The sequence below is a fragment of the Gavia stellata genome, chromosome 13 (genome assembly GCF_030936135.1).
Source record: "Gavia stellata isolate bGavSte3 chromosome 13, bGavSte3.hap2, whole genome shotgun sequence".
In the NCBI taxonomy this organism is placed as follows: Eukaryota; Metazoa; Chordata; class Aves; order Gaviiformes; family Gaviidae; genus Gavia; species Gavia stellata.
The window spans coordinates 12,591,195-12,612,992 of NC_082606.1; the positions used below are offsets into that span (position 1 = coordinate 12,591,195).

General features: G+C 39.4%; 1 protein-coding gene across 1 annotated transcript in view; it reads right to left on the reverse strand.

The window, feature by feature from the left end:
* Positions 1 to 21,798, reverse strand: part of FBN1 (fibrillin 1) — a 157,504-nt gene that overhangs the window by 33,611 nt on the left and 102,095 nt on the right. The window contains exons 29-39 of the mRNA XM_059823839.1: positions 20,940 to 21,062; positions 17,198 to 17,323; positions 16,238 to 16,363; positions 7,914 to 8,036; positions 7,223 to 7,345; positions 5,282 to 5,407; positions 3,603 to 3,725; positions 2,883 to 3,005; positions 1,839 to 2,003; positions 1,376 to 1,444; positions 1,139 to 1,264 (exon numbers count right to left, since the gene is read on the reverse strand). Coding sequence (XP_059679822.1) covers positions 1,139 to 1,264; positions 1,376 to 1,444; positions 1,839 to 2,003; positions 2,883 to 3,005; positions 3,603 to 3,725; positions 5,282 to 5,407; positions 7,223 to 7,345; positions 7,914 to 8,036; positions 16,238 to 16,363; positions 17,198 to 17,323; positions 20,940 to 21,062 — 1,353 coding nt within the window. The remainder of the gene's footprint in view (positions 1 to 1,138; positions 1,265 to 1,375; positions 1,445 to 1,838; positions 2,004 to 2,882; positions 3,006 to 3,602; positions 3,726 to 5,281; positions 5,408 to 7,222; positions 7,346 to 7,913; positions 8,037 to 16,237; positions 16,364 to 17,197; positions 17,324 to 20,939; positions 21,063 to 21,798) is intronic.

Genomic DNA, 21,798 nt, shown 5'->3' on the forward strand with positions numbered 1-21,798 from the left:
AGATGGGAACTCTGATATGTCTAGGCAGCTCAGAGACAGCAATTTTTTTTTTGCACCTGTTGCACAAAAATAGTATTTGAGGATCTCATCCATTCTGGATTCCCAGATCTGGACAAGAACCAAAGCTGTTCCCTGTGGAGTGCCCATCTCAATAAGTAATGATGCTAAAACAGACTGAATGGATGGTTCAGGTCGGTCTGACTGGGGAAAGTGAGCAACTTTCCCAGCACAAAAGGTCATGTTTACTTCATCAAGAGACTTTAACCTTTGTTTAATAAACCCAACCAAACCCAAACACAACACCTCCTCCAAAACACCACAGCTCCTGAAGGTTTAAAAGTATTCCAATAGCCTTACCATTTTAAAGTATCCTTGGCACACCACTGAGGGAAAACAGAGGTGGATTCCCTCTTTAACATTTGCTGAGCTACATAAGCACAATATGGATGAAGCACTTTGGTTCAGCCTTAATTTAGGACCTGAATCCTTTGTATTTCTGCAATGCTTGGCACATCATAGGCACTATATTAACATTATTAACAGTCTGGAAGATCCAAGACAGCCTGGGCAATGGGAAATTTAAGGACTTGATGGATTGCTTAAAGTTTTGTATCCAGTGTAACCTGACAGTTGCATGTAATGTGATCAATATATACTACTGACTGTGCTAGGGGTAGGAAAATGTTTTGCAGTACAACCAATATTTTCAATTGGATATTGAGATCAGCAGGAGAGAAAATAAGCAGTGGAAAAAAGGCATGGACAAACTGTAACCAACCCAGCCAACTCGTGGGGCAAGTCTGCTCTTTATCTGACTGCCTATTCATTATCCATTACCAAACAGCTGTTTTTATAGCTGGTTAGTAAATTATGTTTTACTTAAAGAAACATTGTTGGGTTTTCTAGTTTTGAGGAAAATGTGATCATTTTAAACAAAAATTTGCATATATTTCAACATGGTCAAGAAGGAATTTTCTCTCTCTCACTGCAAGACTTCCAGTTGTTCCAATTTTCCCACCCTTAAGCTTTACACTGCTTGGTCTGGTTATGTTCCTTTTCAAGGACAGATCAATTCTTCTGTATATTGATCATTTTCTAAGAATAAAAGCAGAAGACTAGTTAGGTGAAGGCTACGTACCATCACACACTCGAGTCTCTTCATTCAAATAGTACCCTGATGGACACTGACACTGGAAGCTACCAAATGTATTAATACATTTTCCTCCTTGGCAAAGTCCAGGCAGTTCTTGACATTCATCAATATCTGTTCAAACAAAACCACAAACATTTCATTCATGCTCTCCCATGAAAAACAACACTCACTGAAGAGTTTCATAATTTTAGACGTGTAAATATAGGAAAATGTAAACATTACCCTCTAATATAACTGTAATAGGGTTTGGTCGAAATCCTTCCCCTCCAGGGCAAAGAACCTTGTATTCAGCTGAAAACAAAAGAGATTTATGAACTTAAAATAGTAGAAATATTTTCAGCACAATTATTTTTGAAAATTAATCAGATTATAACAGATAATTTAAATGTAAAGTAACAAAGTAACCGTATATAAACATTAGGTTTTACTCTAACGTCAACTGCCATTCCATTTCATAATGTAGTTTTCTGTGTAAGAGCAAACTTGCTCAGAAAGGATAATGATATTCTGACTAAATAACCTTTTTTGAAAAACTAGTAAAGTTTTTGGTTAAGACCAGTGGAAACCTGTCCTCTGCATGTACACAATAAATGATTACACCGATATTTGAGTTACATGGCTAAATTAGAAAAAAACCCAACAAACACATTGCATTGTTGTGTTTAACCCAGGAAAGCTAACTTACTTGTGTTCACAAGCGGGCAATGCTCACAGGGAACTCCCCAAGCTTTGCCCAGGGAGCAGCAACAGGAGGCCTTGGAAACACCCACTCCAATCTCATTGCTGCAGAAGGTGCCACCGTTATCTCCACGAGTTTTAATGTCCAGGTAACAGTTACCAGATCGTGTATCTATGCAGAATGCACATAACGACAAACACGTCTTATGAGAGAGGAAAACAACACATCATCTCAGGATGAGGGATACCTTCAGATGACTCTCATTTTTTGTAGGACAGCCAAAGTAAGTAACTTGTGTTGTTGAGGAGGGCCCAGCTTTTCCCACTTAGATAGGACGGTGGTGCCCCATCCTTTGGCTTTGCTGGACTTCCCACAAAGTACAGAATTTATTCAGCATGACCAAAGACAGTTCAGCCAGGCCTTTTCTCATTTTGAGTCACATTTTCATCCGCATGTATACGTCCTTTCAGTTCCAGAAACTCACTGCTTTCTCCTCTCCTTGAGGTTAAGAAACATGAAAGCATCTACTAAATGTCAGGAATTTCCAATACATTTGAATTTGAGGAGCATCCCTACACCCTCTTAAACAAACAAAAGCCAAAAAATATCAGAGGACTACTAAGCAGTTGGAGCCTAATACAAGAGCATTTCCATCGGTCATGAAGCTGCACTTAGCCAAGCTGCACTCAATGCTCCAAGAACATGGGTGGCTTTATGCCGCAACTTCATTCAGCTGCCATCTTGGGGCCAGCTGGATGTTGGTTTAAGCTTACTGAAATTTAAAATTATCTCATGCCTGCTGTAAATCGTGGACAGCTATAACAAGCCCCAAGGGGTTGGTTCTGGCAGCCGGGCACTGCTGGCATGCTACATCACTCTGGACATACTCCTGCTGTACTATTACAACTTCTAAGCCAGGGGCAGCAGGGTCAGCGTTGGAGAGCCTGATCCAGCCCTTTTCAATGACCTGGGACTTTATTCCTAAGCAGTTAGCCTTGCAGCCCCTCTGTGCATCTTCATTTGTAAATAACATAAGGAGTGGTCCCTTACCAACACATCCAACTCGGGTGGGATTCAGCTCAAAATCAGGAGGGCACTCACAGGTGTAACTACCAGCAGTATTGACACATGTGCCACTAATGCAGGTTGTGGGATCTGCACATTCATTAACATCTGCAAGAAAAAACAGCACGTGGTAAGCAAATACTCCAGGACAGTGCAAATCATGAATATATCAGGTATCATATGCTGACCACCACAAATCCATTAGTTATGAGATACTCATCTCCAGAAACCTCTAAAAAATACATGCACATTTTAGAAGAACAGTAGTCTGAGATGAATTCATCATTTCATGGGGGGAAAAAAGTTTTCCCGGAAAACCAATCTATGAACTAAAATTTACATAAAGTACTAAAAAATACTTAAGGGAAAAATACACGACAAGGTCATAGCTTACCATCCAACACTGTGAATGGAAACTACAAGGCACAACACATCTCTGCCTAGGAGCTGTGGACAGGCAGAGGTGTTATCTCTGCTCTGTTTTCCCCCTTCTTCTCTTAAGCCAATGGGATATCAGAGGTTGACAAAGAAGGAGAAACAGGAGTGTAGAAAAGGCGAGAAGGAGAATCCTGTGTTACACAATAGGGGAGTCCATATTTTCCTATATCCAGTCTGATTTGTACAGTTTTTAAAAATAATTTCCTAAGGTGCTGACCATGACACTAACAGAAAATTAAAAAGCATGTTGTTCAAAATTATCTTTACCTGTGCAGTTACCACCACTTCTGTCCAACTCGTAGCCCACTTCACACTCGCATCGGAAAAGTCCAGGGAGGTTATGACAAGTACCGTAGACACAGATGTTAGGAAGTGAGCACTCATCAATATCTGATAGAGGAATAGGAGATGAAAAATATGAGGTTTCCTTATCTTTTTGAGATATAGACAGAGAACTGCAAAAAGATTCAGAAAACATGGATCTGGAAGCCAACTGCTCCTACACACTGTGTAAGACCAGAAAAAATAACATGCAAGATTTATGTTTGGAGCCTAAGGAACGTAATCCATAACCTTTTCTTGGGCAAAAGGCTCTTTCCAGTGTCTCTGGAAGCCACACTGGAAACAATCTGAGCTTATTAGTAGGCTAATCTGACAAGTAGCAAAATTAAACATGGCAGGAGATACACTTTAAAAAATGAAATTTGTTCTAAATCAGCAGTCATCTGCAGAAAGCTGCACATCAGCAAAGGAAAAGCTTGTGCCCAAAGGTGAACTTGACACTCATGTGCAGGTTTCTGCATTTGACAGATTTCAAGTTTGGCAAGCAGAGATCACTTTTGTGCCTTTTGTCCAAATCATTGCATCTGATTCAGTATTTACTGAATGCTGTATGCACTGCAAAAAGAACAACCAATTTGATACAATAAAAAAGTGCGTATTTACAAAGGACCTTAAAATACTGCCTTTAGTGTAACACATCTGAGACATCAAGGAAAATCTGTTTTAGCAACAGGAGCTAGGCTCTATATAAGCAATTTAAATTTAGCTAAAAGGTTTGAAAGTAAATTGTTTCATGAAATATTATGAAACCTAATATTGTTTTAGTTTACACAAAAATACATTCTCATAAATTATTTCTCTTGGTAGATTACTAAAAAAAAATACACAGAACACTTCAGGGGAAAAAAATCCTATTTATAGTGATGTCCTTATGAACTCCATCAAATACCAGTTACTATGAGTTACGACTGTGTCAGATGACTTGGCTGCTGCTTCTTGACTGACTTAACTGATTAGCTGTATATCAGCTGAGGATTTCAAAAGTTACAATCAAATATATGACCTTAATCATGTTGTTAACATGTTTATTATTTGATTTTTGTGAATTTTTGCATATGCAAAGCTCTTACGAACGAGTTGCAAAGTTAACTGACAACTCACTTTCAAAACTGAACAAATACTCATGGGATTTTTTTTTTTTTTGGTGGTCATATAAACTTTATTCAAGGCTTCAAACTCTGATTCTGCACCTCACAGAAGCTGTCACAGCATGTTCACTGTATCAGCTACCAAATCAGTGTTTTTCAGCTTCATATACACCAAGGCAAAGTAACAACTTTTTCTGTTTAACTGTTACGAATAAAATGAAGAACTGCATACAAATGACCAAGATGAAATGGCAGCTGACAGCACCATTTGGATCACCAATCGGACTCACAAACAATATGTTGTAAGATAGGCTCCAAAAAGCTGTTCTCTCTATATACAATAGGTAGATGAACACCGATAGTAAATGTATAAACCAAAAAAAAGTCACTATTATTGACAATTTTCATGCAGTTCTCAATACAACCACAACTGCAACCAATTGTAAAATGTTTCAAACATACAATATTATTAAGGCAGAATTTGTTGAGTGTTGTTTAAAGCTTACAGAGCATTACCTTCACATGCTTTCCCATCTGGACTTGGCAAAAATCCCATATCACATTCACAGCGATATCCTCCAGGGGCATTGAGGCACTGCCCGTTCTCACAGAGATTCAAGTTTTCTGAGCATTCATCGAGGTCTGTAAAAGGAAGAGAAATTGCAGGTTTACAGTAAACATGGTTTTTTCACCAACATTTGTTTCAGCTGAAGCATGCAGTGTTCCAAGGATTTTAATTATTCTATTAGCTATGAACACCTGCAGAAGAAACTGCAATCTAGTTAGGTGCAGAGGCTATCACATGTAACATTTTGGTATATTTCTGACATGTTGAAAATACAGCTTCTAATCAAAAGGAAAATCAGAGAGAGGCACAGACTCCTAAAGTAGCTACAGTTAATAACAATTGGAGGCAGTACACAGGGTCAAATTTAGACTCAGAATGAGCACGTGAATTTTATTATAGTTATTGTTTCTATTACAGCAAAGCCTAGAGGCAGCAATTGAAAAAAGAGGTTTATCGTGCAATGAGCAAACATATGGCATTAGGCGGTCTCCATGCCAAACATACAAAACACTGACAAAAAGTGGCACTGAGGTGAAAATAACTTGATCAAAATTAAACTGCAGGTTAACAGCTGATGAGAAAACCAGCCTTGCTACTGGACTACGCTTGCCCTTCAGATAGATTGTGACCCTTACTCTCTAGCTGAAATTTTATACATCACAAAAACACCCTACTTGTTGCAACAGAGTCTGGCTAGCAGTGTGAGCTTGTAGAAGTCCATGGCTGGCAAATCAAAGGTAGTACCTACCAGGGTGAATGCTGCATGCTTTGGCAGAGGGCTTACAGAACACTTGCGTGCCCTAGTTTGAGTCCCAGCCACCTCTTGAATCCATGAATAACAAAGTATACAATTTAAAAAAAAAAGAAAAAAATTCTACTGTATGCAGAAACTCTGTAAGCACTCCATTTGAAAGAGGTAGTTTAGAGACTCCTGGAAATCATCATATGGGAAATTAACAAAAAGTACTGGGTTATGAAGGCCACTAAGGTAACTGAATCAGATTCAAGAGTAAATTATATGGAGAAAATGAAACAGAATCCCAGGGTCCATTTATTATTTGGAATTATTCAAATTCAGCCTTAAACCTGTTGAGCCAGATTCTCAGATGCCATAAAAACCTGCTGTAGTTGATAGAGTGCTGCTGATTTGCACCAGCTGAAAACCTGGCCCACCAGCACTCAGTTGCATGGCTTTATTCCAAACAGGGTCACCCTGCACATAGCATCACCAGCAACGCTAATATCCTTAGTGTAATAGCAAGGCTCCTGATGACTAAGCTTACATGAGCTAATCTGTTCTTCAAAGCAGAAGACTGAAGTGTGGGTGGGAAACATCTCTCTAGCAACGTTTTATAATCACATTTAGAGTTTATAAAATGAGGTTTCAGAAGCAGCTACTTCCATCATTCTACATGTCAGCACTGCATCCTGACACCATCTCTCAGGATGATGCACTAAAGAGGGCAGACAGCACAGACTCACTTGTGGAAAGAACAAACATTTTTAGGCAATTATATGAAGTAATTTTAATGCATGTGCCCTATTATTTAAATATGAAGAGGGGTAGCCAATGGACTGGTTTACTAACTAGCCAAATTACACGATCAAGCATTGTTTTAATAATTTTTCCACCCACTGCAACTAACAAGAAAAGGTCAATGAAAACTTGCATTTTATCAAGTGAAAAAAGTGACTGCTTTAGACTAGGTGTAATACACAGTATTTGTTTCAAGTTACGGCAACTTAGGTGAAGTAGAAGACAACGGAAGATGACATACTAGAGAATAATTTCCAATATTTCAAGGCTATTTTTGTGTATTGAATCATAGACTAACTTAGGTTGCAAGGGACCACTGAGGGTCATCCAGTGCTTTCCTAAGAAAGCTCACCTGTACAAGTGAAGCCATCCCCAGTATAACCTTCTTTACACAGGCAGCGGTAAGAGCCCATTGTATTCTTGCAGTCAGCATGTGGGCTGCACATGTGGGTTCCATTGGAGCACTCATCCAGATCTTTAAAATAACAAAAAAGGAAAAAAAAAAAAAAAGAAAAAAGCAACATTAGTTAAAAAACCACACCATTAATTCAAATTTTAAATAGCGTATGGCACACAGAAGCTCTACTTTAAATAATTTTTCATAATAAAACCCACACATATGTGGGGTCATCAGAGTGGAAAAGCAGGCACAGCTTATTTGCAGCCCAACGAAGAAGTCTGACAAGGTAACTGCGAATGAGGAAACTGCAGGGCACTCTCAAAACTGAGACCTGTATCTTGTTTTCACAGGGAGCACCAGGAGACCTCTCACTGCCTCCCATCAGCTGCTCTGAAGGACACAGCGTCTCTCTCCATGGTCCAGTCTGTTTTCACCATCTCACAAGCCAGACATGAGATAATGCTGATTTCACAGTTACCATGGCAGAGAATTTGTCCTCCGACAGATCATGTCAAATCGACCTAACAAGCTTCATAACCATTTTTCTTCTCAATTTGTGGGTGTGGTATTGTTTTTTTCAGAACTGCTAGGACCCAGTTTTGGTCTGACCTTATGAATAAATACAAATGCACATGACCCTCACCTGTGCACTTGATACCATTTCCAATCCAGCCAGGGCTGCAGCTACATTTGAAACTTCCTGCTGTGTTTGTACATATGGCGTGTCTATCGCAGTTATGGGCTCCAATTTCACACTCATTGATATCTGTAAAAACACAGAGATGTTTGAAGAGCTCATGGATCAAACTTTCTCATCTCCAGATAACCGATACTGAAATTTCTCAAGAAAGACAATATGAACAGGAAAGCAAGCCTGCATTTCTTTACAACATGACATTTAAAAATGAAGCAGAAGAGAAATAAAATCACAACAAAGAAAAGCAAAGAAGCACATAGCATATTTCAAACATGTGCTGGCCTACACTATCTATTTTTCTGATAGGCATATAAAGCAGTATTTCTGCAGTTCACTCCAAAGCCTGGTAACTTTTATATTCAAGAAGGAAAACAGTAACTCAGGTTTTCCTTCTTTTTCTAACTGGTGCACTCAGAAAGAATGTAAGGCCACAACCTTCAGGAAGAAGAGGACTAGCATCCATAAAAATTACCACTGCAGGTGTTCAGCTTTCCGGGATGTATGTTTGTCAAGCAGCTTTGCAATAGGTTGTGGGTCAAATTTGATGACTAAAAGCTGGTGTGAAAACCTGTGCTCCCCTGACAATAGAAAGATACCACTACAATGTACTGGCTTGCATCTTGACCATACCTTAACATGATTGAGTGAAAGACGACAGCTTTCCCAACTGCCCATCCTGAAGTCCACAGAGAGGGACTTGGGTGGCCCTACATTGCACAGTTTGCTAAAAGGTCTCAGAGGCAACTCTGCTACCCAAGAACTCCTGGAATGAAGCAAGGATGCTGATGAACACCAGCTGGGCACCACCTGCAAACTCCTCCTAGGATTATCCCTAGGCAGTTAATGAAGCCAGGCTCTACTTTGCCAGAGACTGTGTGGAAGGTGGAGGACAGGCTGTATTTAACGTGACAGCTGATGGACACAAAGCTCATCAGGCATGCAGTTTATTAAGAACCCAGGAAACCTAACACAGTGGAAAAAAGTCAGCATCCTTGGAGACATCAGGCAGCAAGTCATCCAATCTTCAACATATGCATTCATGCCAGCACATTCTATTTTAGTACTTGCTATTTTCACCTTATTTTCATTCTTGGGCATTCTCTGGCAATGTCAAAATGTATAGACAGAAAAAACCAAACTGAACTCCATTCCTCCTTGTCACAAAACAGTATTAATACCCCATATAAGTACTTGGAGAATGTATAAACTCAAAGGCAAAGTTTTCAGAAATTACTACTGGTAACTAAAACAAAACTGGCAGGAATTTTCTTACACATCTGAGCTACGGATTGTACAGTGTTTTCTGTAACTGAGCTCTCTCTAACTGTGCTTTACTTCCATGCAGGATGTAAATTATCTAGAATTCACATCAAACCACTTAATATTTATATCAAATTTTTCAGCCCTCCCAGGTGCCTTTGCTGTTGCAGTAAGCCGAATCATCTCATTCTGTACAATAGCTGATGGAAAGGGAAAACAAGCTCACAGACTCTGCATGATTCCACACACAAAATCCCAGCTCAGACCCCTCTCAAGAAGATGATTAAGAAAAGGCATCACCCATCAACCATGTAACAACCCTTGGGGTTCTCAGCCCCAAGACCACAGACTTCAGTTTCCCTACCATTGTACCTAAAAACAACTAGCTCTTTAAAGAGGGCAAGAGAGTGAAGCCATTGGGGAAAGTGTCCAGGTATCATCTTAACCATTTCTTTCATAACCCTTTCTTAGGTTTTTCTGCCCACCCTTCTTTAGACAAAAGCCTCTGTGTCATTTCTCTATGCCCTGTACACATATTTTGTCTTTTCACAAAGGCCTCACGTGACTCTGAGAAGCAAACAACACACATCTGTCATCCTACAATTAAATATTCAATTCCGGAAATTACCCAAACCCACTGTTGGTTTGGGGTTTTTTGTTTGGTTGGTTTTGTGTTTGTTTTTTTGTTGTGTTTTTTTTTTTTTTTTTTAAGTCTGTATAGTGAAATTGCATCCAATCTTTCTTTTCTGGGTTTCCTTCTAAATGAGGCATTGCTCTGAACCAAAACCCCAGACATGAGTATTCCCATAATCCGAATGCTGAAGTCTAGATATAAATCTAAATCTGGCAGCTGGAATCTGCTATTAATGAATGTTGACTGCACCAACAAGCCTGAAAACATTCGAATGGACACTTACTTTGAAAAACTTAAAAAAAGGGTCAGGAGCAGATAATCTCAGAGCATATTTGCCTTCAGCATGTGCAGAAACTCATATGAAGATAACATCACCCTAAACAGGAAACTAGTGTCTGTCAAAAATCTTAAGGGTGGTCAGAAAAAAACCCTCACTTTGGCTTAGACTGAAGGGAAAGACTAGAAGGAATTTTGAGAGGTCAGCTACAGTATACATTGACATAAAAAAGCTGAGGCAAACACTCTGTATTTTAACCTTTACATGATTTTAAAACCCAAGCTGTTAAACCACTGCTAACATTAAGATTGCACTGCATTTGATTATTTGATGCTTTGAAACATACAAACAATCACATGCTTCCTTATACCCTGCAGAGCACAACAAAACAACACAAAAAACATCATCAGTGGAGAGATTTCTGCCAAGAATTTTTTTTAAACCACCAGCAAACACAAACAGAAACTTGCATGCAACAGCTACACCGCAATGAAGTCATGCTCAGGCTCAAATTTAAGGCAATCTAAAACAAATTTTCAACTCTATATAAAGTGACTGTGGACTCCATCCCATCCCACCTCGCACTGATCTGCTAACACTTTGCACCTGAGAGCCCCCATTAACATCTCTCAGTGGAACAGCAGCACCGTGACACCAGTGCCCTTGCACTTGGACACTTGTTCCCCCATCAGCTGTTTGATACGCACACTAAAAAGCTTGGCATTTTCTGCAGGATGAAAGTTGCGAGCGCAAATCTATATCCAAACACAGGTACTTATAATGGGATCAACTTTCTCAGAGATCATGCGCTGAAATGCCATTCCGCTTGCTTTGAACAAAATCCTGAAATCCTTTTCAGCTTTTTTCCAGGAAAAAAATTCAATAGATTTCAATGCTTTTTGCCTGGGTAAAAATCAAATAGGGAATGCAAAATATATTTTCTAATACCATCTACCTTTACAGGGACATTGCAGGGCTTATTTCATTGATGCGTGGAAAGGTTTTCAGATACTTGAATGAAAGCTGATTGAGGCATATAAAATACCATCACTGGCTTCATCCCAGATTTTACTTATTTTCAAAGCTATCTGCATTTAACTCAGGTGTTGTTTTGCTATAATCCCTATTCTCTCCTTTCATTGTACAGCTGAATTATAAGCTTAAATTTATTGCATTGCAATTATTTCCAAGGCAAAAGAGAACTCAGACCAAACACGGTCCTGTGTAAATGGGGCAGTGAAATCAATGGAATTTATGCCTGCTTATACTGGAGCTTAATATGGATTTATGTTGCCATAAGTATTGAATTATGGCTTCAGAGAATGAAACAAAAAGGAGACATTGAGCTCTGCAGGGGAAAAATTAACTCAACATAAATATCTTTAATAAGAGCAAGAGTCCAGATTGTGCTGTCTGCATGGCAGTACAAACAGTACTACACTCTTCAAATACTGCAACTATTTTCATGTAAGTGTTTGAAGAGAAAGGCATTACTCAGTCTGAGTAAAGGTATCATGACCCAAAGAGCACACAGGAGGACACTAGTCAAGTCAGGATTTCACACAATGATGGCCTATTCCCATTGACTTCAGGGGGATTTTCACTAAAGAGTAAAGGAGTGAGTCACTGATTGATATCAACCTTCTTCTTCTGCCTCCATTATGAGGCCGTGACAAGCCAAGGGAAATAAAGACATTCCAATCCAAGACTGACACTGCATCCTCAGCCGGTCCCATTGTGCTCCAGTCCTGCTGCACACATGTTCTCAGCTTTGTAATTGCACAACTCCCATTAATACTAAGGGAGTTGTCTGCCTACAACAGATGAGAATACGCATGATAACTAATATGCAGATCTGACATCATAACAATCCCAAGCACTCTGGGGAAAAAAAACTGTCAGTCACCCTATTTTGTTGGCTCCTTTAGTTCTCTTCTCTGGACAAATATTTTTTCTCTCAAGCCTTTGGCAATTAATAAAGCGTATCTCCCATTAATCACAGAGGCACACATTTTTAGGGTTGTGGATGTGCAACAAAAATACATGTCATATATAGCTGTCATGTTGGCACTATGCTTGCAAATGTGGCAACCAAAGGAAAGAAATGGCTAGACAGTATCTGCACAGCGCATCTCTGCGCAGTCTGGAAGTGGATCATTACACTCGGCCAGAGAGGAGCATGGGGATAAGTCACTGTATTCTCACCTATACTCTGGAAACACCTAAGTCATTCCTCTGCGTTTGAACAGAATGAGAGTGAACATTAACCAAGAAAAATTCACACGTTCATCACAGGGTATGAAATCTTCAAGGTACTCTGTGTACCATTTACATTTTCTGTTAAGTTTCATTGGGGCTTCAGCAGTCTATAAGGATTCTCAGCAGTGTGAATTTAATTCAGTCTCCACCTATAAATCAGTACTGTTTGTCAGGAATGATGCAAATCCCTTAGGTATTTTCTGACTTCTTAATTTTTTTGGCGCTCTCTGCATATCTGTGCATTTTATCGCACTGACGTTTCACTGGTATTTCAAGCCTAGGCCCGATTCTCACAGGGCCAGTCGTCTGGTGGAAGTCACAAGGCATTTCCTCCTCCTGGGTCGCTGCCTGTGTAATCAGGTAGGTAAAAGGGAAGGCTTTTCAGAGGGAGAAGACCGTAAATTTCAACTTAGTGCTCACACAAGTAGAAAAATATATGGAAAAAGTCCCCTAGTCTGTTCTCTATACCTGTAAAACTGTTTTCTCTTTTGGAATCACTCTTGGATTTTATTCAGCATACTGCACTGTAAGCACCTCTTGGAGTTTCACATGGGGCAGTTCAGTTCTTGCCTGCCATCCATCCTTACGTCATCAGCCTGGGGCGCAGCATGCTATTGCTGGACAGATGCCTACTCACAATATGCTCCTTCTGTATGTAATACCCCCATTTGGCGAGCAGCATCTTAGTATTATTATCTTCTGGTATTTGGCCTGACACAGCCAGCTCCCAGATTCATAAGGAGAAATGTATTTGTCTCACTGACACCAGAACTCTTTTGTGCCATCAAGACTAAAACACAATGTATTATTAATGGCCGGAAGCCAAAGGCAGGGGAGAGAAGCAAGCACATTGTACAAGTCACAAAACTTTATGGACCTATTTCTGAGGGCAAATGACAGGGCTCACCTCTTCCTTTCACCATATCAGGTGTCCTCTTTATAACTATGTTATTGTCAGCCATGCAAGTATGCAGTGTGCACTCACTCCTCCTTTATCCACTATCAACATCCTCACTGGATGGCAGCAAGTAACGTTCAAGACCAGACTCTCTAACCTCACACCCCACACCAAGGCCACAGCTGAACATCTTCTGCTAGCCTTTCTCCCAACGGCACACCAGCATGGCCCTTGCAGAGGGCCTTATGAAGAGCGCCCTAAGCCTGTGCAAGCACAGCTCTACCAGGAGCAAACAGGAGGTCTGTGCACACAGCCCTAACTGGCAACGATGGAGGGAAGAGAGTCAGAGAAGAATTTGTTCCTCTGTGAAAATATCAGAGCAAGTAAATCTATGGCCCTACATCAACAGTGAAATATTGCAAATTTACAGGCAATACTCCAGAGTGGTGATGAATCACAAAATACAAATGCAAGTGCCAATACAGGATTTCATCTCTGCACAAGTACATGTATACTTTATTGACAGAAAAAGCAGGGACAAGATATTTGTCATAAAGCTGGGCAATCTGGAACCGGGATAGGGGAAAACTTTGCGATCTTCTCGCTAGTGGCTACGTACCATTGCCTGCTTAGAAAAATCTAGTATGAACTAACTGATCTAAGCCAGTCTTGCCACAGTTTGCCTTGTGAATGGAAATTAAACCATGTGTAGCACTTTGCCTGGGAAACCTGCATCTACAATGTATATTTTTGCATTTTTTTTTAAATTATATTTTTGTTACTAAACTCCGTCCCCATTCTTACTAAGAACTGAGGAGGGGGGGGAACTAAAATCTGTGTGGGATGGGAATGTAAGTCAGTGGGTGGATTCTGAATACTGTTAAATGATAGGGAAAAAAACATGTTTATTTGTTAAAATGGAAACAATCAGTAACGACAAGGGAGCTGAAATATTTAGACGAAACTGTAATGGAACCCAGAGGACGTTATTTAGTTGTTCTCATGAAACAGAGAAACTCCCATTCAAAGCGTACACATTTTTGTAATTTTTTTCCACGGGAGTTCCTAAAGACTGTGCATGTTTTTGATCTGTCTTTAAGACAAGAATTGAATCCTGGGGTCAAGGTGCTGTTGGCAAGGTCCCTCCAGAAGAAGTCTTGAAGGATGCTCTCATGGTCTGCAGCACCTGAGCCTGGGAACTTCAGCTCTGCTCTAATACTGTGCAAACGTGAGGAGGGGAATTCAAAGGTCTCCACCAGTAAATCAGACTTTTTAAAAACGAGAATCTGCACACTGTAGTCACAATGGGACCTGTATCCACACAGTTTCTTCAGCATGAAATCAACCTAGAAAGTTCCTGCTCTGCTTCCTCCCTTTTCTTATTTGAATCCAAAAGATTTTGGTAATTTATTTTGAGTATGGTCCCATCTCCGCTGTATCAGCATAACTGATACTTCACCTTTTCGTCTTAGACCTCTGGCCTCTTTCAAATTACTGAGCCCCTCTACAGCATCTGTTGTAATTAAGGTGTCCTGGTGTTTGTTCTGGTGAGTGCCATCCTCCTTGGGACACCGGCATATAACCAAAAGCAGCAGGGGATGGGCTGAGGGAAAGATAAAGATGTGCGAAGCGGTGAAAAGAGCCCACATGGCAGGCAGCGTCCATCCAGAGGGCTGGGCTTGGCTGGGACCAGGAGGGAGGGATTTCCCTGCCTCTCCATTAACAAAAAAGTATTGCTTGGGACATTTGCCACTACCCTGCATCACATGCTGCCAAAATGGGGGCTATTTCCAGGCAGTTCCACAGAAGCCATACCTCAGATTCCTCCCTTGTGTCCATGACCTTTCTCTGTCTTTTACCTTCTACTAGTTGCTTCATCTTCCCTGACTGCTTCTGACCATCACTCATCACGCTGGGAGTGATAGCTGCACCACGTGTAACTGATCAGCACAGGGGTTTTCAGGTCTAGAGTACTGAAGATCTTCATATAATTTAGCACAGAAACAAAGAACATTGAAATGTTGGTCTACAGGGTACACTTAGAGATTCCTTGGATTTAGATCAGTTCATATGTAAGTCAAAGGCAGCTGTTACTAATGCACAACTATTCGTCCATGGTCCAATACAACTCCAGCTCTCAGATTGTTCTATGAGAGCTGTAAAAAACTAGCTTCATGTATTTGGGGCACTTACAGAAGTATATTATTAACTCTGTACAATAAGGGCAGACTAAGAATAAAAGTTTGTCTCAAAGACATTGTCAGAAATGTGTTTACCCTAAGAATACATTAAAAATTATATTAAACATATGTTTGCATTCATATTTGGGCAAAGCCTAAGACTCTCAACACCTTGGCTTGAGACACCAGCACTAGGATTACTAATATCATGCCCTCAGAGCCCGTATATTTGAATCTCATTTCTGTTTGCTGGCAATACATGAAAAAATGCAAATTCTGATTTTGCTGATATAATGTAGTTGAGTAGCTGTATTGTTGCCACTTTGCAAAAACTGAAAATAGATTTTAGCACATATTTCAAGCCATCTGTGTTTGCCAAAATAACGCTCGGAACAGATACCTGTTACTTGCATGCATAATATAGAATTAACTAATCCAAATGTACTGAGGTCCTCAGGAGTCTGTCAAGTTACAGGCAAATGCATTTTCTGTTCTTTTAGACCAACAGCAATGTAGTAATAGGCCCAGTTTTGTTCCCAGTGACATTTTGTCACTCGTTTCAGCAGAAGCAGCATGTGCCACTGAATGCTGTGCCACTGAAGTTCAGCAGAACACAAGCTCGGCAAATTTGGGTAAGAGATACAATATTTAGCACAAATAAGTGAAAAGAAGCACAGTGAGAGGAGGCTTTGAATACTAGAGAAAAGGGCATGCAGACTCATGAGTTTAACTAAAAGTTAATAATTAAACTTTAAAACATACCTGTGCAACCAGTTGTGCCTTTCTTGCCCGAATATCCCATATCACAATGACAGATAAACGAGCCTTTAGTATTCTCACAGGTTCCACTCAGACAGATGTTTGGATGCAGATCACACTCATTAACATCTAAAAAAACCATTATTTAAGATTCATTAAATAAAATTCTTAGAAAGTAACTGGCAAAAATCTCTTGAGATATGATGTTTTGGTACAAAAATGGGTCTACGTAAGCAAAGACAAAACCGCTTAGGTTAGTTATTCCTTACTTAGTGTACATTTTGAGATCTGGTTTAACACTACTATATTACCATATCTCTATTAACATACCTTTAATTCCAACTTTCCTCAGAAATAGAGGCTAAGATTCAGCATATTATCCAAAGAATGACTATGACTATTTATTGATGCTTTCTATGTATATGTGTGTGTATATGCATTCATGTATGCATGCATATATCTTGTTTTGTACAAACGTTTATCCTCAAATACACCCCAGATTTTTCATTTAGATGTGAACATTTGGGTTTGGAGATACACTGTTTCATGACTTTGCTCTACCAAGGTACAGAGCTTGCACATAGTTTTGTCTTAGAGACAAGTTTAAATTAGCACTGGTGATTTATCTTGCTAGAAATTTTCCACAGTGTCATCCACCAGCACTTCCTTTCCACAAGCACTCTTTCATCTGAGCTGCGTAAAAACCTCACTGGGAGAGGACCCAAAGATACAATGCTGTAGATCATCATGTTTGCATCCCAATCTACAGGGATATACAGAGATTACATCTGCATTTGATAAACATAGCTTGTGCAGTGGGGCTGGTCCTATGGTCAGGTGGCCAAAACTAGGACATAAGAGCAATAGTCTTTAAACATCATTGTCTGCCTACTTGGAAATAGTGCCTTAATAAATAATTTTTCCCTAGTTAATGCAGATGGGAAAATATGTACTTTCACTTACCTATGCAAGTCTTCATGTCTTCAGATGCCATGAATCCATCATAGCAAAGACACCTGTATTCTCCTGGGATGTTTGTACACTGGCCTCCATCACAGATGTTAGGATTGTCTTCACACTCATCAATATCTGCAGGGAAAAATCAGATTAAAATACGCTATCTTTATGCAATGCAACTACCCATAATCACGGCAAGCAAACATTTTAATGCTTTGATAAACACGATGAAGATTGAATCCTTGCAAATAACTGAATGGTACATTGCAAAATTGTCCTGAATGAGTGAGCTCCTCATCTCCAGCTAAAGTCAGTGGCAAACATTCCCCTCTGACTCCAACAGGACCAGGAACCAACTTTGTAGGTAAAAAAGTCATTGACAGAAGAAAAAATACAGACATTTGTCACACCACATGGCCACATACAATTAGAGATTCTTGGCTACAATCCATCATTGTTGAAGTCAATGGAAGCTCTGAAGTCAAATTCAGTGACAAAAATATCAGACTTTACAGAGCTTAAAAAAGCCATGGTACATGCAGAATACCCCCACAGGTCTCAAGGATGGTGACAAACTGGAAACACAGAGTCAAACTCATGATGGGAATAATAACAGTACATACATTTATTTCACTAAGACATTTTATGGGGTTTTTTAGCATTTCAGCTGACTGGCCAGGCCAGCCATATACTTACGTTTTCTAGCATGTAAGTTGTTTACTCAATTAATTAAATTGGCCATCACCAACTGGGGCCAAGCTGCAGAAGCAGGCACTTTATTATATTAATGCAGCCATGCTAAGGTCTGGAATCTTCCAGAGTCCCTGGGGTTATATTAGTGTTCCTTGTAAAAATCCCTGGAATCACCCTGTGTCAGCACCAACACAGACTAGCAAGAGCAAAAATCAGAAACTCTGCCTAGTGATACCATGGGAAAAAAATAAGCACAAAAAGGAGCTGATTCAGGAACCCCCTCCAAGAGAAAGAGTGCAACTCATTATCAGACCAGTCTGTTGTGGATTACAGTAATTACACAGCTGCAGAAAATGAACTCACTTTAACTTAAAATATTATGTTCATTATTCTTCTGTATTTCTAGCAGCTAGTGCTTGTCTGGATACACAACTTCTGCAAGGAAGAAGGCTGACCAGTCCCTGTTCATCTTAACAAGCAAATAATGTTGGCATGGACATTAGCCTGGAAATGTTAATTTGAAATGGAATTTGAATTAACATGCAAAATTAAGCTCTAGAAATGGGGATAATAATGACAGAAATAAAGAACTTTATTTACTAACCTGTCACTGTACTGATTTCACAGTTGGAAGAAAATCAGCTGACAAAGACCTGTTGTTTCTCCTAATTGAGCTGATTATTTATGCATAACCTCACCAATTCAAACATGACCTACTACTGAACTGAACAGCATTCCTACCAGCTCAATTATCAAGAAATATATCCCGTAATGGCTTCCAGCTTTGTGTGATGTTAAAGATAAAAGACACGTTCACACAGAGAGCAAACTGAAAATGTAAAATAGGTGTTTCACATTCTCAGGTCATAGTGCTACTATATCCTGTACCATGCACAAACATCTAACACAGTAAAACCAGATATTCAGTGCAATGAGTAGAAAATGTCACAAAATACATTTTGTCTTATTTTTCACTCAGTTTGGGCAGAGGCAAAATTTCAGCATGCGGATTTTTGAATATTCACTAGATGTTTATGTATGTAATCTCTTCAAGAGAAGGCGGGAGCATTTTTAGATCCTAAAAGGGTGGTGAAGGTGACCCCTCACATGTCTGGATATTTTCTTAGGTAGAGTTTAACTTGACATCCAAAGGTGTCTGGTGTTTCTGCTATTTAAACCTTTTTATGTTTTGGCTATTGCGTTCAAGTCTTTCTTAGAGGAGAGTATGAAAATTAATAGCTAATAGCTATTACTGGTTGGCCTATGAATGAAATTCTGCTTTTCAGAGTCAAGGCTGGATATAAATATGCAAAAATTCACAACAAAACCACTGAGAATCCATCCCACACACACACAGCAAAGGCAATTGCTTCCTCCTGTTTTAATTTGGAGAAAAGAAAGATGATAGTTTTCTATCCCAAAGTTTTTAGTTTAAGATTCAGGAAGGTGCTCTAAGTGATCTGCTCCAGTTTTGGGTTTAGAGATGTCTTTGGGTGGCTAAGGGCAAGCAGGAGTAAAGCACAGAACTATTTCTAGCCAGTAGACTTGAGAACCCTAAGACTGTTCAAGTATACGCTTGGGTCATTTGGTCCCCGGCAAGCCAAGAAAATGAAAACAGAAAAGTGGCTCAGAGAACCCTGCTCCCGGCGTCCTCCCTTCCCTCTCATGTCCCTCTAATCCTGTCACTTGGGTTTAGATCTTGGCTGAGGCACAATTTTGATCAACTGGTTTTATTTTTGCATTGAAAAAGTGCCCCAAACACCAATGTTTGGGCAAGTTTTTGTATGAACTTGCCTTTTCTAGAAACTCGACCTAAAGCAAACTACTTCTAATCTAAATATTTTAGGTTTTGAAATACTTAGTTCCAGGGCCAGTCAAATTTGCACTTTTTCAGTTGATTTCTTTCTTTGAACAAGGGTCTGATGCTTGCTGAAGACTGGCTACTTTACATCTTTCTGACGGTGTAAGCCACAATGAGGGGGCAAACTACATTTAACTATGCTCTAAGGCTCTTTTATCCTTTGGAATGGTAGCGAGTTGCCTCAGGGTAATTGAGACCCTGGTCAGAGGTCTATAAATATTTACAAATTCTAAACATGAGCTCTCTCTATTAATTCAGTATAGAAAACTCTCCATTTGTTCAACTATAAAGGCAATTCTATTCCAAGGGATTAACCCTGTTATATTTCTCATGCTCTTCAAGGAGCTCTTGGATGGAATTGGCAAACAGCTGGCAAACATTCACATGCCTCAGCGGGCCAGTGGTTGTGCAGCAAGAAGTAAGAGAAGAGTAGGGTAGAATTATCTTTCCAGTAACCTATGTGGAAATCACCAAGTACAATTCACTTACTGGGATTATGACTCCCAGACTCCCAAAGGAGAACACCGGACTGTTACAGAGCTCCGAAAATTTTCTCACAAACCCTGTTTAGAATGCAAGAGAGCTGTTTCCTAAGAAAGATTCATACTATTCAGATTTCAGTTTGTCTGAAAGTCATTCAGTTTTGAAGTAATGCAGCACACTTGCATTTGACTATACAAAGAATTAAAAATAGGAATTTTCTAACTTGCTTAAGAGCAGATACCACACAACCACAGAACAGAGCAATCAGCTCCTTTTCTAGCATTTCTGTCTATTCGCTCTCCAATATAACCATACAGTACACATGCAGAGCGTTTTGGCTTATGTTTATGATGATTCTTTCCATTGTCTTCAACACATTTTGGATTTGTATCTAATATAACACCTTAAGGGAGAAAATTTATCTCCTACTGAAAAATTACAGCTTTTTGTTACCAAACTCAGAGTCAACTTGTACACTTTCTGAAATTACAAAAAATCAATTCCCTTCAAAGCAATTCAGTCTGCAGTCATCTAATTCTGATACTTTGGAGGTGTTTACTTTAGAAAAAGAACTTCACTTTCCATGCATCAATTACTTTTTTTTTTTTAACAGTATATTTATTACAATAGCTTTAATCTTAAAAAGAAGACCCATTTCTAAACTATTGACATAAACCCTTCCAGTGGAAAAGTTCCCAAAATCTCCCTTACCAGTGCATGTCCTGTGGTCTGGCATGAGTGCAAAGCCTTGTTTACAGCTACATTCATAGCTGCCCTCCGAGTTTGTACAGAAGTTCTCACAGCCACCATTCATTATACTGCACTCATCAATATCTAAAAAAGACAAAATTACAATTAAAACCCACAATACCTTTTACTTTAAAACACATTTCAAGGACACACTTTGAGTCAGCTTTCCAGAACAGCATCAATTTAGAATCTACACTTGATATTTGCACACTCCTTGAACATTCAAGTGTTTGCAAATATAGGCATTGGATGGATGTCAGACAAACCAGGGAGGGAAAGAGATTATATTATCTGACTGCATATTCAAATACCTCTGCAATTCTCTTTCTACATGTAAAAATATCACTGTTGGGTTACCACAGTATCATGAAGGCAACAAAGTTTTTGTAAGGATCAAGGGAAAAAAATTATCTACTAGGCAGAATTAAAGCCAGTGGAATTTTCATGTATTTCCGTGGCACAATAAAACGCATGCATATGAAAGAATTCACAATACGTGATTTAAGCTAAATGTCATTTACAAAATGTGGCTTTAAGGAAGCAGTTACTGGAAAGGCCCTGTATTTGAGACAACTGCAGATCAAATTAGAAAAAATTCAATTGAACCACATGATTCTACTCCATGGTCTGTCAGGAATGCTGATTTTTAATAAACTATAGAACTCAGGATTTAACAAGGTATTCCCTCTTAATGATCAAAATCTGAAGTCTTAGGCCATTTAAAATAGTATGCTATTTTATGCATCATGATTGATTTACTACAGAAAATAAGCTATTACACAGTTAACTGTAGCACTGCCATAATTTCATTCATTCCTCA